The sequence below is a fragment of the Triticum aestivum genome, chromosome 3D (assembly GCF_018294505.1).
Source record: "Triticum aestivum cultivar Chinese Spring chromosome 3D, IWGSC CS RefSeq v2.1, whole genome shotgun sequence".
Taxonomy (NCBI): Eukaryota; Viridiplantae; Streptophyta; class Magnoliopsida; order Poales; family Poaceae; genus Triticum; species Triticum aestivum.
The window spans coordinates 550,284,901-550,301,384 of record NC_057802.1 but is presented as its reverse complement, the minus strand read 5'-3'; the positions used below and the strand labels follow the sequence as shown (position 1 = coordinate 550,301,384).

The following is a 16,484-nucleotide window of genomic DNA, read 5'->3' as shown; positions in this document are numbered from 1 at the left end:
CCTGCACCGATCAACCTGCTCCCCCTCAACCTTGTCATGCGCCACAACCCGCCTTAGACAGAGGTAAGCGCCATTGGTCAGAGAGGAGTAACACGGCGGCGAAGTGTGTGGCGTGAGTGTTAATTATTGTGTGGCCTAGCGCAGGGTGGCAAGTGCCGTGTCGGCCGTGTGCGTGAGCAAGGGCTATGTAGCCAGGTTCTGTAACTGAACCAATTAAGTCTGAAGAAAGAAATGCATATCTGAACTCTTTTCCTGCTACTCTCTCTCGCTCAGTTTGCTTCTTCTTCTTCTCCTACAATTCAGGCCAGCTACGATCTCACGACGGCGGTCACACCGGGTAGGAGACACAACGAACCTCCACCGGCAACGTCGCGGCCATGCATGGTGTTCCTTCTCTGGTGAGGCCTCACCGGAGAAGCTGCAGCCAGTCATGTCGCCCCCGCCTCAGCCTACGCTGCTGCTCCTGGAAATCCAGCGATGCAAGATAATTTATGAGGCAACTGGGAAATAGCAAACCGAATTAGATCGATCGCTTGGTCCATCTTGAAATTATGATGTTCAGTAATTGCATCTCATACTGGACGCACAAGAAGATTATGATCTGATGAGTAGATAACTAGAGATAGATTCACACATATGGCACTTGAAACACGAGCTTAATTATCAACTAGCATACGTCGATGCAGCCAAGGTACTCGTCCTCGCAGCCGCCGTAGCCGCACGGAACGCTCCGCTGCCGCTGGCTCGTCGTCTGCCGCCGCGACGACATGGCCGCGCAGCCGGCCCACGCCTGCTGGCACGCCAGCATCTCCCCGACGCAGCCGCGCACGCACTGGTCTGCAGCCTCGATCTCCCTCCCGGACCCGTTGTTGGCAGCCACTAGTGCCCGGCGGCAGCTCGCCGGTGCCACCAGCACGGTCAGGATGACGACGACGATGGCAACCGTCCCCGACGTGGAAACCATGCCGACGACGTAGCAAGAGGCGCGGCCGTTATGAACTGCGACGTGGATTCGTCGTGAGGCTGATCATTCATCTATTGCCAAGTTGAAGACTTTTAAGGATTGTGCGATGGCGCACGAATACCGCATCATGGCTACCAGATTCTCACCGGAATTGGTTGATTGGGGTGGTCACTCACGCACACCACGTCAGGGGGAAATGCCCTGAAAACCCTGAGATCGTGCGGTTATCCGGTTAGAAAAAAACTCAATTGTTTGAGGCAGTGTTTTTGACATCGGCTGTGTGTTAAGAGATGCTTTTTTTTATAACACAGTACAGACGCAAGCGCTCATACATATGCGCATACATTCACCCCTATAAACGCGCACACACATACTCTATCATATGAGCATCTTCGAGAGACTGAGCCGTCATATCATCTTGAGATTTACGAAGTCACGGTAAGCGCCTCGTCGTCGACGGGGTCTCCTTCCACTGAAAGCGCATCGCCGGAAATGCTGAAATAAATCCAGGAATAATACAAGCACCAGGACTTGAACACTGATGGGCTGGGGATACCACTATCCCTCTAACCATCCAACCACAGGTTGGTTTGTTGTGTCCAGAGACGCTTGCCATCCGTGCCTCCACGTTGCTCCACTGATGACTGTAAGTTCAATCACTCCCCCTCCTTATTCTTCGAGATTAGATCTATGAGTATGTGGTAAATCAAATGGTAGTCGTGATGTTCTGGTAGCATGCTAAGTTCTATTTGTCGGCATTGATGTTGTTCATGTTGGTTTTGATGTTGATCACGGTATATGTAGTGGGATGTGGATTTTTGAAGCTTAGGCTTCCGGACACCTTTTATCCTTACCCTCCAATATTGCTTTGAGATTTGTGCTACACAACTACTCTTTTTGTCCCACAATATATGAGCGTTTTTCAAACATAGCTTGAAAAACGTTTTTATATTATGGGAGTAACTTACTACCTTAATTTTTCTCTTTTTTATTTCTTCAAAACAAAACAACATATGAACTTCAAACTTTGCAAGGTAACAAAACATTCTTACTACAATGTGGGAAAAAACTTTCAGATTCTTTGGTCCGACATAAATATACAAAATGAGATATGTTTGATCTTTTTTAGTATTTATGATGCATGAAAAAATCCGAAAGTTTTTCCCCACGTTCTAGTTAGAATGTTTTATTATGCTGCAAAGTTTGAAGTTCTTATGTTGTTTTATATGAGAGAAATGAAAAAGAGAAAAGTACTTTCACGAATAATGATGCAGAAATGAATGGCTAAATAAGGAGGTGCCCAGGAGCCTAAGCTCCACAACATGTTTTCAATGTGTAGTATGATAGTACACAAGTATGGTCAATAGCTCGATGTGGTAGTGTGTTAGACCTCCATGGTTTGCTTTGAGCTTGCTAGATGTGAGAGTGTGTTGAACTCCATGGTATGCTTTGAGCTTGCTAGATGTGGCAGTGTGTGGAAATCCATGGTTTGCTTTGAGCTTCAAGATCAGTCGATGTGTAGAATGTTGATTGTGTTTGTTTTTCTATAGTGTGTTGAACTATTTCTCTGTTCACTTTTATAAGACCTTGAAGACATTTCAGACAATGTGCAAAACGGACTATTTTGAGTTGTCTGAAACGACTTACAAAAGTGAACGGAGGGAGTAGTATTAATGCTAAGAGATTGTAGGACATGAGCACCGAAGGCTTTAGTGAGCCCATAGTCTTGTCCGAGAACAAGTTCTGTCGTCCTATGTTGAGGACTCCAACCGCTGTCCAAGTAGATGTCTCCTGATTCAGATGTGTTTCAGGGTCTGCTAATTAACCATCTTTTATAGTGGCAATGTCTTATTCTGCTACTGTTCTCCGTCCGGAAATACTTGTCAAGGAAATGGATAAAGATGGATGTATCTGGAAATAAAATACGTCTAGATACATCCATTATTCTTCTGACAAGTATTTCTGTCTGGAGGGGGTATAATGCAACCATCAAGGTTGGTGAAAGGTTCGAGATGGACCTAGAGAGATGAATAGACACAATGATTACTTATTAGGAATTTTAGGCAACTACGAAATATAAATGTGGGCCTAACAATTGCTAAAGCAAGGTGAGTCAAGTATCTAGTAAAGACGGTAACAACAATAAGTAAAAACTTAAACAAAGCAATACGGTATATCAAATGAAGAATAAAGAGACAAAGTAACCACAAGTCAGGAGCTAGGACCAGCGCATCATGCCGCATTCATGAATTCAGACGTCTTGCTGGCCCCGGCCTCATGTTGGCATGGGCCGAGGACCCGTCTCTAACAATCACGCAGACGTCCGCCCAACGTCATCGCTGGATCAACGAGCAACTCTTCGAAATAGGGTTGGTCGACTACGAGCGCGACGTCCGTGCCCTCACCATGGGCGGGGGCTGGTATGCCGGGGCAACGTCTGCGGGCGACCGTCACCGCCAGGATAACACGTCCGAGCACCTGCACCAGACAGGCAGACACTAGAGGCAGCCGACCAGTTGCGCCGCGAGCCTAGCGACGACCGATCAGGGCTGCCATGACCCGTACGCGGCCTTACGCCGTTGGAAGGACCATGATGGAGGTGTCGCCGACCAAGGCGGCCATGCGTACTAGGACACCATCCAGTATCTCACCTAGTTTAGTTTAAATTTTGTCAGGTTTAGTTGAACTTCATTAAATTCCGTCCTTTTGGTTTTAAAATATTTAGAAATTCAATGAATATGAATATCGTTCGGTTTGTATAAATTCCGTCTTTATTTGTGCAACTCCGTTTGAAATGAAGAGACAATTATGCATGCAGTTGAATGATCGGCTCCCCTATCGATGTCCATGAATGGACATGAAACTCCACAGACATTTGGGATGCCCAATTCGGAGACACTCCCTGGCTTGAAGAGAAATTTGGAAGAATTACTACTAGTGAAAGAATTGCTAGGACCTTGTACCTGTACTGCACATTGTATTTCACAACCTTGTGTTGTACTCCCTCCATTCATAAATATAAGACGTTTTGAATATTTCAATATGAACCATGAACAGACTAAAACGAGTGAATAAACACACTAAATGTGTATATACTTTTGATTTAAAGAAATGTTAGAAGCTCCATCCTAAATTTTTTGTCTCGGATCCGTATGTAGACACATTTTAGTGTCAGTATCTACAAAAATCTAAGACAAGTAATCTAAGACGGAGGTTGGGATTTGTGAACGCGTACCGCAAATCGGTACAAGCCACGTTTTAATGGACTTTGTGAATATTTATCCACAATTGCTGACGCTGAGAGCGATGGAACCAAAAGCTAGCGAGGAACAGCCAGCAGTAGAATCGTATCTTTCACTGTCCGAGTTCACCCCGCTGTGAGCTTCCACAAGCGCGTCATCTCTATCTCCATCCCATCCATACACCCCCATATAAAGAAACCTTTTATACGAAGCCCTAGTCTGAGTCTCACACGGTTCCACCCACCGCCTCCCCAATCATCCCCTCCGATTTCCTCCTCGTGTGCCCAATCTGCACCTGCTGCCGCTGCTCCTCCTTCCACAGCTTGGGATTCGTCGGATTGGGCTCCGTTTTCCCATTTCAGGTAATACATCCTTCTTGCTCGAATCCACTGTTTGATCTGCCTGCACATCTCCCGCTCCGGCGCAGAATCGACGGGCTCTTCCCGGATTCGGGAAACCTTGCCTTGTCGTTTCCCTGCAAAAAAGTTGAGATTTTTCTAGGGGCAGTCTCAGCCTTCTCGCCCCAATTTCTGCTTGTCCGATTGGCTCCGGCATTAATTCCTAGGCCGAGATTTCAGTTTGCTATCATGGTCGAGTCTCAGATCCCCATGTCCATTTATATGTTCTCAATGGCGAATTACTTCTGTGCTGTTGTCTAAATTTGAAGTAGATCTGAAGTCAGCCGCTCCAGTTTTCCTGGAGGCCATGATCCTTATTTTAATGGTCAACTTGTTCAGAGTAGAGTCGAATCCTGTGCTGTCCTCTAGCTGTTGACTGATTCAGACTGGTTCCAACTGACAATTTGATTTGCTTGGGAACCTACCGTGTAAAAGTTAAATTTTGTTTGGCTAGTCTATGCTATACTTATCAAACGACATATGGATCAGTTCTGCTCTATCCTTTTATTATTGTAGTAAAGGTTAATTGGTTCGTCACAATAACTTGCTTCAGCTGCGTTTTAAAAGATGGCTTTTCTAGCTTGTTATACACAGTAATTTGTTCCAGCAATAAATGTTTCGACATGATTTCTGCTACGGGACCTTATGAGTTATAACTGATCCGTAGTTCCTCTCATGCTAGAAACAGCTACTCCCTCCGTTCACTTGTCGTTTCAGACAACTGAAAATGAGCTACTTTGCACCCTGTCTGAAATGTCTTCAAGGCCTTATAAAAGTGAACAGAGGGAGTATTTGTTTGTGTCATGGCAGAGAGATTCATTTTTTTCTTACCGTACATGACGATGGACTAGTCTATATTTGCTCTATCTGTTGGTAGTGTCAAACCTCAGGAAGTTCTTGTGTCTCCTAGAATTAGATGTCCATTTCACCTGCAGAGCATTATGTGTTTTAAGCAATTGCTCATATGAAGATCATGACAGCATTGACATGTTCACATCAATTTTAAAATTGGAGATCCTCTTCACACTGTGGGTGTCATAGAAAAACTGCTTCTGTTGTTAAAAGGCGGAGTTTGACAGTTTGTGTTCCTTTCCATTCTCTAGTGACTAATATTAAACAAAGCTGCTGCAATGAATATTCTGTTATGTTGTTTTACTGGTGTTACTTTGGAGTTGCCCAAACAGTATCACAGGATTGCTTCTAGTTCTACAGTTCCTACTTGGTGCTAAATCGTTTTGTATGCTGACTGCAGGCAATTAGACTCGCAGAGATGGACACTACTGCTGGCTAATAGTAAAACGATTATATGGCCAAAGGTATATATATCTTGCACCTATTTGTTCCTAGCAACTTTGACTGCAAATTTAGCTGATATTTTTATATTTATGTTCTGTGGATATAGATATTAAGGCAATGCGCAAGGGAGGAAACGGTTTCTACTTCATCAATAAGGAGACAAGCGCTGATTCAATCAGGGAAAACAATTCCAAAAATTCTCATCGGATGGCTGATACAGCAAGAATAACTAAAACAGAGACATCAAAGTTGAAGAACGTCATTTCAGCATCATTCAAACCCTTGTCTCTTACCATTCCCATAGGAGACGGATTTCACGAATCGTTCCATTCGAGCCATTGCTATTTATAGTATCTACTAAGGTTCATAAATAAGCCAAAGGTTTTCAGTACTATTGGCTAAGAAGGGGAGGCAAACATTGAGCTGCTTGCTGCCACATTTTGCAATGGTTACAATCGTTGGTACACGGGAACAGTTTGTTCAACCACAGACATTCCTGCGTGCTACAATGCAGCTCAAGTCCCCAAGGCCAGAACTTTCCTTCTGCTTTACGCCACAAGGGGATTGCGATCAGTATTGTGCTTTAATCCCTGGCTTGCCAGAAGACCTGGCAAAGATATGTCTTGCCCTTGTTCCTCGAACTCATTTCCCTGTCATGGGTGGAGTTTCCAAGAGGTGGATGTCATTCCTGGAGAGCAAAGAATTAATTGCTGTAAGGAAAGAGGTTCAGAAGCTTGACGAGTGTGTGTATGTCTTGACCGCTGATGCTCAAGCAAAGGGTTCTCATTGGGAGGTTTTGGGATGTCAGGGGCAAAAGAACACCCCTCTTCCGCCTATGCCTGGACCAACCAAGGCTGGGTTTGGTGTGGTTGTCCTTGATGGGAAGCTCATCGTCATTGCTGGCTATGCTGCTGACCATGGCAAGGAATTTGTTTCTGATGAGGTTTACCAGTATGATTGTTTCCTCAATCGGTATGTTTCTTGTGGATCCTCATTCATCAGAAAAATTAAATGCATCTTATTAGTCTGACAAACTTTAGAACTTCACCTTGTTTTTTCAAATAATGTGAATGAATTAACAATAGTAACTTGGTGATATGTACAATGTTCAAATGCAGAACAATACTCAAGTCCTCAACATTTTATTGAATGTTGGACCAGCTCATTTATCCTCTGATTCCGCAGGTGGACCGCCCTTTCTAAGATGAATGTCGCTCGTTGCGACTTCGCGTGTGCAGAGGTCAACGGTGTGATATATGTCGCTGGTGGATTTGGTCCCAGTGGTGATAGTTTATCAAGTGTCGAAGTTTATGACCCAGAACAAAATAAATGGACGTTGATTGAGGGCCTTCGCAGGCCGAGATGGGGTTGCTTTGGGTGTAGCTTTGAAGGCAAGATGTACGTCATGGGTGGCCGTTCGAGCTTCACAATTGGTAACTCCCGTTACATTGACGTGTACGATACAAATAGCAATGCCTGGGGTGAGTTTAGGAATGGCTGTGTAATGGTCACGGCTCATGCTGTTCTTGGTGAGAAGCTCTTCTGCATCGAGTGGAAGAACCAGAGGTCTCTGGCGATTTTTGAGCCAGCAGACAATTCCTGGAAGAAGGTTCCAGTGCCGCTTACTGGTAGTTCTAGCACGCGGTTTTCTCTCGGTATACATGATGGGAAGCTGCTGCTCTTCTCACTGGAGGAAGAACCCGGGTACCAGACGCTGATGTATGATCCTGCCGCGCCAACAGGCTCTGAATGGTGCACGTCTAACCTCAGGCCGTCGGGACGATGCTTGTGTACCGTGACCATCAAAGCCTGATGCTCTAGCTCGGGGGTCGCTGAAGGATGATACCGAAGTTTACTACCTGCCTCATCTTCCGCAGTTAAGATCGGGCTTTGTTTGGTTTATCGTTTGCTCCTACTTGCTAGGGTTTATATCCGCTTGTTGCTCCACCCAGTAATAGAATGTTCATGCTTCAGTTCATTCGGTTGCTTGCTGACAGTGGACCTTGCCATAATGTACTCTGTTCTCAGTTGTATTGAAATACTATTTGATTATAGAACCTTCAATTTACAGTCTTTTTTGAGTAATTTTTTTTTACTTTGAAATAGTAGGAAAGGCTCCTACTATGCTATATTAAATTTTAATAGAATGAGTGTGGGAATATGTATCCTCGCATTGGTTCAGAGATTTGTAAACAAAACAGGAACTAGAGGTAGTTGACAAAAGAAGTGAAATCACTGAGATCAGAGGATACTCTATATTTTAGCCAAGTGAGATCAGCCTTTGTTCTTTCTAACCATGCTCTGCTGCAAGGATTTATGTTGTTGAAAATGTAATTGTTTTCTTCCTCTCCTTCCAAATGTTCCGAGCAGTAATAAAGAAGAACTAAAAAAACACTTTTGCAGAATGGTTTTGTTTAGCCCTTTGACTACCTCAATCCTGGAGCATCCCAATCACATTGGGCACATCTCAACTCATTGCCAATCTGATAGTGTCTTTTTTTGAGCATATTCCTAGTGTTCAGCCTGTCAATAAGTAATAGCCACATTAAGACCTTGAGTTTTATTTGCAACTTGGCCCGATCCCCATGGATATGACCAGGTGTCCAAATCACCTTTTTTGTTCCGGATGAGGTGTCCAAATCAGTTAACTCCTCAATGCTGGAAGGTTTGCTAATAATGAGGCTCACATATTCAGCGTGAGCTTCAGGAGATAGTGGCAAATTGAAGAGAAGCCTTGGGTCATCTATGGAATAAAGGTTCTGAACCGAAATATCTTCAGATTTGGTGTAGGAGTATAGGCAGCGTACTGTTCAGAAATTCAGACCGAACCACAAGATTTTTCAGCATGTGGTATGAGCCCAACGTGTTTGATTCCCAAAGCAAGTTAACCCACTGAATGTTTGCATGGTTGTAAAATTTATCAAGGAATTTTAGAACCAATGCTTGATTATGTACCATGATGTTGATTACCACAAGGCCTCCATTCCCTTAGGACAACAAAGTCTCTTCTGGGCAACAAGCAGTTGACAAGGAGTATTTTTTAGTAATGCAATTCACTTTTTTTTTGTACACCAGTCTTGGTCCATTTTGGATATTTGAAGTTGACGGTTATAAAAGAAAAGGGCTTGGATTTTTGGAGTTTTGTTGTATACATTTTTCTTGTTTGGAGTTTTGTTGTAGATCGCGTCAACACTTCTTTCTTCATTGTCATCAATATGACAGAAACAACACTTCTAAAAAGAAAAGCTATTTAATTGTTTCATCAATATGAAAGAAACAACACTTCTTGCTTCCCTGTCAACTGCATCGAGTAAGGTTGTCCTTTGCCAGGACCACACCTCGGCAAAGATACCACATGAAATTTTAACTTAGTTGCATTGTCTACTTCAATTTTTGTTGTTATTTCCACTGAAATCACAGTGCGTGAGCACTCAATGCCTGTAGTCTACATAAAAAACCCACTCAGCCACTATGTATTAGATTCGAGTGTCGTCTTGGTCTTGCATCCGGTGATCAAATCCAAGCGGTCTCAAAGGTCCTACCTGGGTTGCGTGAGAAATTCAAGGTGCGTTTGATGATGTATTATGTTGACATTATATACAGTTTGACCCGTTGACTAGCTTTTCAGGTGACAAATCAGTTTTTTCTGCAAAATCACAATCTTGCCCCTCAAATCTAGCATGAATAGTGTAAAAAAAAAGACAAAAGCAAAATGACACTAATCAACTATGGATTTGTCAATTTTCTTTTTATATGAGTATTTAAATTCCGATATGAACTTTTAGGGATTGTAGACACGTTTATTGTGAACATTTGTAAAAAAAAATTGAAACCTTTTTGAAACAGTTAGGGCTCATTCAATTAGTAGGATCGGGATTCCCATATGATTTCTTCCTACGGGATTGTCTTCTGAGTATGTCATTTGTTCCATAGAAACCTAGTAGGATAATAGAATCTTTAGGATTGTGTTCACATTGACCTAATTTATAAGGGCTCTTAGCATTGGACCTGATCTCATGAGAAGTTTCTAAAGATTGAAGTGAAGAAGGCATTTCAATTCTACAACATCTAGGTCATGGACGCTAATATACATCTGATGCCCGCTCAAGGGGGTAATCTGAGTTAACGATCGTTCCCCTAGACAGAGAACGGATTAATTCGCTGATTTTTTTTTACCCCCAACAAACACTTTAGAATTGCCATATGAAACGGATAACTTATAGGGAATTGCCATGTACTAAAGTGAAAATTGCCTTTCAGAAATTGCCATGCTGGCTAAAAGGAACCGCCGTGCTACATTAACCCAAAAAGGTGAAAATTGTCATGCTCTAAAAACTAAAGTTTTCACCCCGGATATGTTCACTCATATTGTTATCCGGAGCGAACCATTTTTGTCGTGAACTTCGTAGTTCACTCAGAAGGGTACGTGGAAGCGAACGCTTTAGAATTCGTACGCATGATCCGACATGACTAAGGGTGTTCGGTCGAATTGCTTAAAAATCTGGTGTCAGTTCTATAGCATCAATGTTATTTTTCCTACTATTATTTCGATTGAAAATTTCTATAAACCGAATAGGCCTTTAAACTTGACCGTTTTAAAATAGGATAGGAGCGTGAGAGCAGCCAGAGTCGGGGACGCGGCTAATCTGCTCCCGAGCTCATTTGAGCTCGGGATGAACAGTAAAATAAAAAAAAAATGAAAAACATTTCGAAAAAATCTGAATTTTTTTGGGTGCAAACATTGACAAAAGTTCTCAATGCTCACAAAATTTCATCACAAAAAAACATTCGTGGAAGTCACAGAAAAAAAACAAAATTGGTGCTTCAAAAATGTTATTTCCAAAAGCATTTTGGAGTACTGATTTTGTTTTTTTTGCCACGACTTGTACGAATGTGATTTCGAGCTGAAATTTTGCAAACCTTTAGAACATTTGATAAAGTTTACCCTAAAAAAATTCAGATTTTTTTGAACATTTTAAAAAAGTTTTTCGAGTTTACTGTTGAGCTCGGGTGCACAATGGACTTTTCGCAGAGTCGGTATCATTATCACCGGATATATTCTCCCGCTTCTTTACCCGACGGAAAAAAAAACCCAACCCCGCTCCCCTCGCTAGAATCCTAGGGGATTGGACATCGCGCGATGACCGCCTCCGCCCCCGCCTCGCCCGCCGCCTCCCCGCCCCGCCGCCGCCGGCACCGCGACGGCTCCCCGCGCCGCGGCGACCACCGCAAGCCCCGCCCGTCGCCGTCCCCGTCCCCTTCCCCCTCCCCCGACCGCGACGCCGACCGCCGCCGCCGCAGATCTAGGGCTTCCCCGCCCGACCGCGATGCCGACCGCCGCCGCCGCCACGACCCCAAGCCCTCGGAGGACAACGGAGTCGCCAAGCCCAGCAAGGCCGACGACCCCCCGCGCTCGCGCGCTAGGGTTTCCGACGGGGAGGAGGAGGACGGCCGCCGGGCGAGGCGGCCTAGGGCTTCCGACGACGAGAAGGAGGGCGACCGCCGGCGCAGGCGTCCCAGGGATTCCGACGACGGGAGGGACGACCGTCGCGGCAGCAAGCGCGACCGCGACCGGGACCGGCGGCGCCGCCGCCGGAGCCCCAGCTCCGAGTCGGGATCCTCACCCGACGACCGCCGGAGGCGTCACCGCCGTGATGAGGCCTCTAGGAGGCGGGGGGAGGACCGTGGCCGCGAGGAGCGCCGGGCCAGCCCCGAGAGGAAGGAGCCGACGCCACCACTGCCACCCCCACCGCCGCTGCCGGAGATGATCCCCGGCCGCACGGGAGGGATCTACATCCCGCCTTTCCGCATGGCGCAGATGCTGCGGGATGTGGAGGACAAGGCGAGCCCCGAGTACCAGAGGCTCACGTGGGATGCTCTCAAGAAGAGCATCAATGGGCTGGTCAACAAGGTGAATGCCACCAATATCAAGAATCTCGTGCCGGAGCTGTTGGCCGAGAACCTGGTTCGCGGGCGGGGCCTCTTCTGCCAGTCTTGCATAAAGTCGCAAATGGCTTCACCTGGGTTTACAGATGTGTTTGCGGCGCTGGTTGCGGTTGTCAATACCAAGTTCCCTGAGATTGGTCGGCTGCTGCTCGTACGTGTCATGCTTCAGCTCAAGAGGGCCTATAAGAGAAATGACAAGGTGAGTTACTCGGTCGTTCTTTTAGCTTGTCATGTAAGAATTGATACTTACTGGCTACCTGGTACTCATTTTCAAATTATGTTGATATACTATGTTAGTAATTTATGCTTGTTTACCTACACCCAAACCCCAATCAAGGTTTCTGCCATTTTTGTAGCCTAACCATTCATCAGATGAGCTATCCTGATGATTCTTAGTAGTAGTCTGTAAAAAGAACAATGTTGGTTACAGCAGGTTAAGTAAGAAAGAACAATGTAGTTGTATGTATGAACCTAAGATATAATCTGTATCCATAATTACATATGGTAAACTTGTGCTCTGCATTCAGGATCGTTGTATGTTTGATGATGTATGAATCCGAATGTATGCGGTATGCATTTGATGTATGAAGGCAATCTTTTACTTGATATTTAGGATCGAACTCTCAAAGTATAAGATCAAACATTGTTTGCTGTTTAGAGTTGGGGCTTATGGTTCTTCTGATATTATCTGGTGAAGAATATAAGATCAAACATTGTTTGTTGTTTAGAGTTGGGGCTTATGATTTTGCTGATATTATCTGGTGAAGAATATAAGATCAAACATTGTTTGTTGTCTAGAGTTGGGTCTTATGATTCTGCTGAAATATCTGGTGAAGAATTACCCATGCACTTAATTGCTTTTTTTTTCGCTGCATAAAATGCTCACTGCAGCTCTTGTTGATTGCAGCCCCAATTGCTTGCGGCAACCAAGTTCATAGCACACTTGGTTAATCAGGTGGTTGTGCATGAGCTTGTGGCTCTGGAGCTTCTTACTGTACTTCTTGATAATCCAAGTGATGATAGTGTTGAGGTGCGTAGCTCAGTTCCAGGAGTATTCGGTAATCCTTTGTATGTACTCTCTTATTGTAAAGAAATATCTGAAGTATGTACGTTATATCTCTCATCTGGCAGGTGGCAGTGGGGTTTGTGAAAGAATGCGGAGCAATATTGCAGGACTTGACTCCTCAGGGGCTTCATGGTGAGTTGTTGAAATTAACGTTTAGTGTAAATGCAGCTGTAGGAACCTTGTTCTGGATTTGGTTGTTCTGGAAATATAATTTTTGACTAGATTTGTCTGTCACCTAAATATATATTTGTGTTCTTGACTTTGTACATTCTGGAAAACATAAGTTAGAAGCATAATCTACTGACTATAATGTTTGACACAAAATTGGGCACTTACAATTCGTTACAATGACACATGGACTCTGCAGATATCACTTTCATGGTAAATTAAAATTTTGGTTCGGAAATAGCACTTGTGAAAATACGCTTCATTTTTTTTACCGCTGGAAATTGTTTCTGACGCACTTGCACTGAAGGTGCACACCTACATTTTGGCCAAACATGATGAAATGTAACTGAAAATTATTATTTCTGAATGGGTGGACTATCGAGTCTAAGTTATGCATGGCTAGAAGTTTATGATGAGTGTCAAAGGGGCCTGACCAGGGGTCGAAAGGCCTGACTAGTGAATTATATGAATCTACTGCCACTACTAAATTTACGGCTATTGTTAGTTGTAGAGACATGCCTCACTCTCCCCTTCTGCATTTGTTGGTTTCCTTAGATGGCTGACTCTCTTGAATGACTTCTTAAGATCCGGCAAGCATCATTTTTTTTCAGGTCAACTAATTCTACGTCCTTAAGCTTGTGAAATTTCAAATTTTAAACTTTCAAACTAACTAAGCTGCATCTTGAGGGCATACTGCGAAAAATGACCTTGATGCTTTTAACGTTAACAGAACAGATAGTTTATATCCTCTGAACTAAATCGTCTGTCCATATTTGTTGTTAATTGTAACTATTTTGGTTTAAAAACAACTTTTGGTCATATAATATTTTTTGTCTCCTTGTTGATTTCCGTCAAGTCTTTCCCACAATTTCGTTGTGTTTAATTCTCAATGTATTTACATATCACTTGATCTATGCAGCTATGTTTGAACGTTTCCGAGGCATTCTTCATGAAGGTGAAATAGACAAGAGAGTACAGTTTCTCATTGAAGGCCTTTTTGCTATTAGAAAGGCCAAATTTCAGGTAAATGCATAGTTGTCCTAACTGGTGCCTCTTTTGCTGCACTTGCACAATAAATTCTGATTATATTATTTCTTTGCCTATGTAAAGGGATTCCCAGCCATCCGGCCAGAACTGGATCTTGTGGAGCAGGAGGACCAATTTACTCATGATATGTCCCTTGAAACTGAACTAGACCCTGAGACTAATCTAAGTAAGGTTTTATTTCAATAATAGGCATTGTTCTCTGTTATTTCCATCACATGAGTGGATAAATTTGTACTTTTGTGTGGTATAGCCCTGACCTTTTCAACCTACAGATGTTTTCAGAGTAAACCCGAACTTTGCTGAAGATGAGAAGGCCTACGAGAACCTAAAGAAAAGCATCCTGGGAGAAGATGATGAAGATGAAGAAGGGTCTGATGATGCTTCTGATGGCGAGGACGAAGAAGAATCAGATGATGAAGAGGATGAAGAGCAGATGGAGATAAGAGATAAAACTGAGACCAATCTTATCAACCTTCGAAGAACCATATATTTGACAATCATGTCCAGTGTTGATTTTGAAGAAGCTGGTCACAAGCTTCTAAAAATTAAACTTGAACCCGGGCAAGAGGTAAGCACTGTATATTCCTGATTTGGTATTTGATGTTGATTGCAGTTTTGTTTGTTTAAGTTGCTTCTTATTTGCGCTTTGTGTGTATTGTCTTACATTTCCTTCTGTACAAAGTTTTTTTTTGGAGTTGATTTCATGCATTTGTACTTGAATCTCTGCTGATATGAGCTTTTGCAACTGTGCCAAATAATGCATTTTTTTCCGTTGCACTCATTTATTTTAACTGATTACCCGTTGTATGGCCAGACTTTGTTTTTCCGTCTTGTGTGTTCTATTGATAGTTTGATGCTAAATCCACAGAAGATGCCATTGGCCTTAAAGCTAAACTCACTTGTTTTATCATTTGACAGATGGAGCTGAACATCATGCTTCTCGAGTGTTGCAGTCAAGAGAGGACATACCTTCGATACTATGGTTTATTAGGGCAGCGGTTTTGCATGATTAATAAAGTTTTTCAAGAAAACTTTGAAAAATGTTTCGTGCAACAGTATTCGATGATTCATCGTCTTGAAACAAACAAGTTGAGGAATGTCGCCAAGTTCTTCGCGCATTTGTTGGGTACTGATGCTCTCCCTTGGCACGTCTTGGCCTATATCCGGTTGACGGAGGAAGACACCACGTCTTCCTCCCGGATTTTCATAAAGATTCTCTTCCAGGTATGTTGTAAATGAACGTGCTACTTCCCTGTTATATGTCACTTTGCCTTTCACCATAGCAGACAACTGAAAAAGTTGCTCCACATGCAGGAATTGTCAGAGCATCTTGGTATACGATTGCTCAACGAGAGGCTAAATGATCCAAACATGCAAGAATCCTTCGAGTCGGTCTTCCCAAGAGACCACCCAAAGAACACCAGATTCTCCATCAATTTCTTCACCTCCATCGGTCTGGGAGGCATCACGGAGAGCCTGCGAGAGTACCTGAAGAACATGCCCCGCATGATAATGCAGCAACAAAAGCCTCCCTCCCCGTCCGAGTCGGAATCAAGCGGAGAAAGCTCCGATTCAGGGTCCAGTTCTCAGTCGGAATCAAGTTCCGATGAGAGCGAGAAAAAGCGAAGGAAGAGAAGGAAGAAGTAGGAAGGGAGAGGAGTCAGGTGGAGAAAGCTTTACTCGATGCAACACATCGTCGTCAGTTGTGTTTGGATCAGCTGCCTAGTTGGACTCTGTTGCGTGTGCATGTGTATCAATCAGAATTTAGCTGTTGGTGCTTGTTGAATCCAGGACTTATCAATCAGAATTTAGCTGTTGGTGCTTGTTGAATCCAGGACTTCACTATCGAAGCAGCGAGGCCACACCAACCGGAAGAAGTTCGGTTTTTCTTGGTAAATTTTAGACAACACAGGTTTTGTATCTCCTTCCGAGTTTTGTATCTGCTCAAGAATTTGTTACCTTACCGGTCTGTATGTTGGTTTGCTACAGCATTGGTATATTTTTTTCCAGCAACGCCACTTAACTCCAAACTCTTTGTGCCTAAGGATAATAATATGAACGATGAAAGTCTTATGGAAGGACTTCTCAATCTTATCATACTTTTGTCTGTGCTTCGCTTAGGGGTGCGGTGGCTTCAATGTGGATGAACCACCATAGCCAATCAAGATCTTTTACCGGGTTAGGTAATTGCACGGAGGATCATCAAATACTCGAACCACCTCCACAACTTATCTATCACAAGCCTTTAAAAATTTAACGGGTCCCAATAACTTGCTCACTAAAATGCTCGTACCAACGAAAGACCGGGACTGAACTGTAATTTCAAAGAGCTCAAGTATCTAAGCAGATAAGCCCAG

The 16,484-nt window shown here is 43.6% G+C and overlaps 3 protein-coding genes across 3 annotated transcripts; 2 read left to right on the top strand and 1 right to left on the bottom strand.

Moving 5' to 3' along the window:
• Positions 1–229: 229 nt before the first annotated feature.
• Positions 230–1,109, bottom strand: LOC123075336 (uncharacterized). Its single transcript, XM_044497969.1, has 2 exons — positions 677–1,109; positions 230–463 (listed from the first exon to the last, which is right to left on the bottom strand). The coding sequence occupies exons 1-2, from the start codon at positions 962–964 to the stop codon at positions 407–409; spliced, it is 345 nt and encodes a 114-aa protein (XP_044353904.1). The 5' UTR covers positions 965–1,109; the 3' UTR covers positions 230–406.
• Positions 1,110–4,317: 3,208 nt separating this feature from the next.
• Positions 4,318–7,973, top strand: LOC123080411 (F-box/kelch-repeat protein At1g67480). Its single transcript, XM_044503333.1, has 4 exons — positions 4,318–4,568; positions 5,857–5,920; positions 6,007–6,872; positions 7,086–7,973. Exons 3-4 carry the CDS (start codon positions 6,346–6,348, stop codon positions 7,711–7,713), a joined length of 1,155 nt encoding a protein of 384 aa, XP_044359268.1. The 5' UTR covers positions 4,318–4,568; positions 5,857–5,920; positions 6,007–6,345; the 3' UTR covers positions 7,714–7,973.
• Positions 7,974–11,006: 3,033 nt separating this feature from the next.
• On the top strand, positions 11,007–16,226 carry LOC123080410 (pre-mRNA-splicing factor CWC22 homolog). Its single transcript, XM_044503332.1, has 8 exons — positions 11,007–12,045; positions 12,754–12,876; positions 12,978–13,044; positions 14,000–14,103; positions 14,191–14,293; positions 14,400–14,695; positions 15,046–15,351; positions 15,442–16,226. Exons 1-8 carry the CDS (start codon positions 11,041–11,043, stop codon positions 15,772–15,774), a joined length of 2,337 nt encoding a protein of 778 aa, XP_044359267.1. The 5' UTR covers positions 11,007–11,040; the 3' UTR covers positions 15,775–16,226.
• The last annotated feature ends 258 nt before the right edge of the window (positions 16,227–16,484 follow it).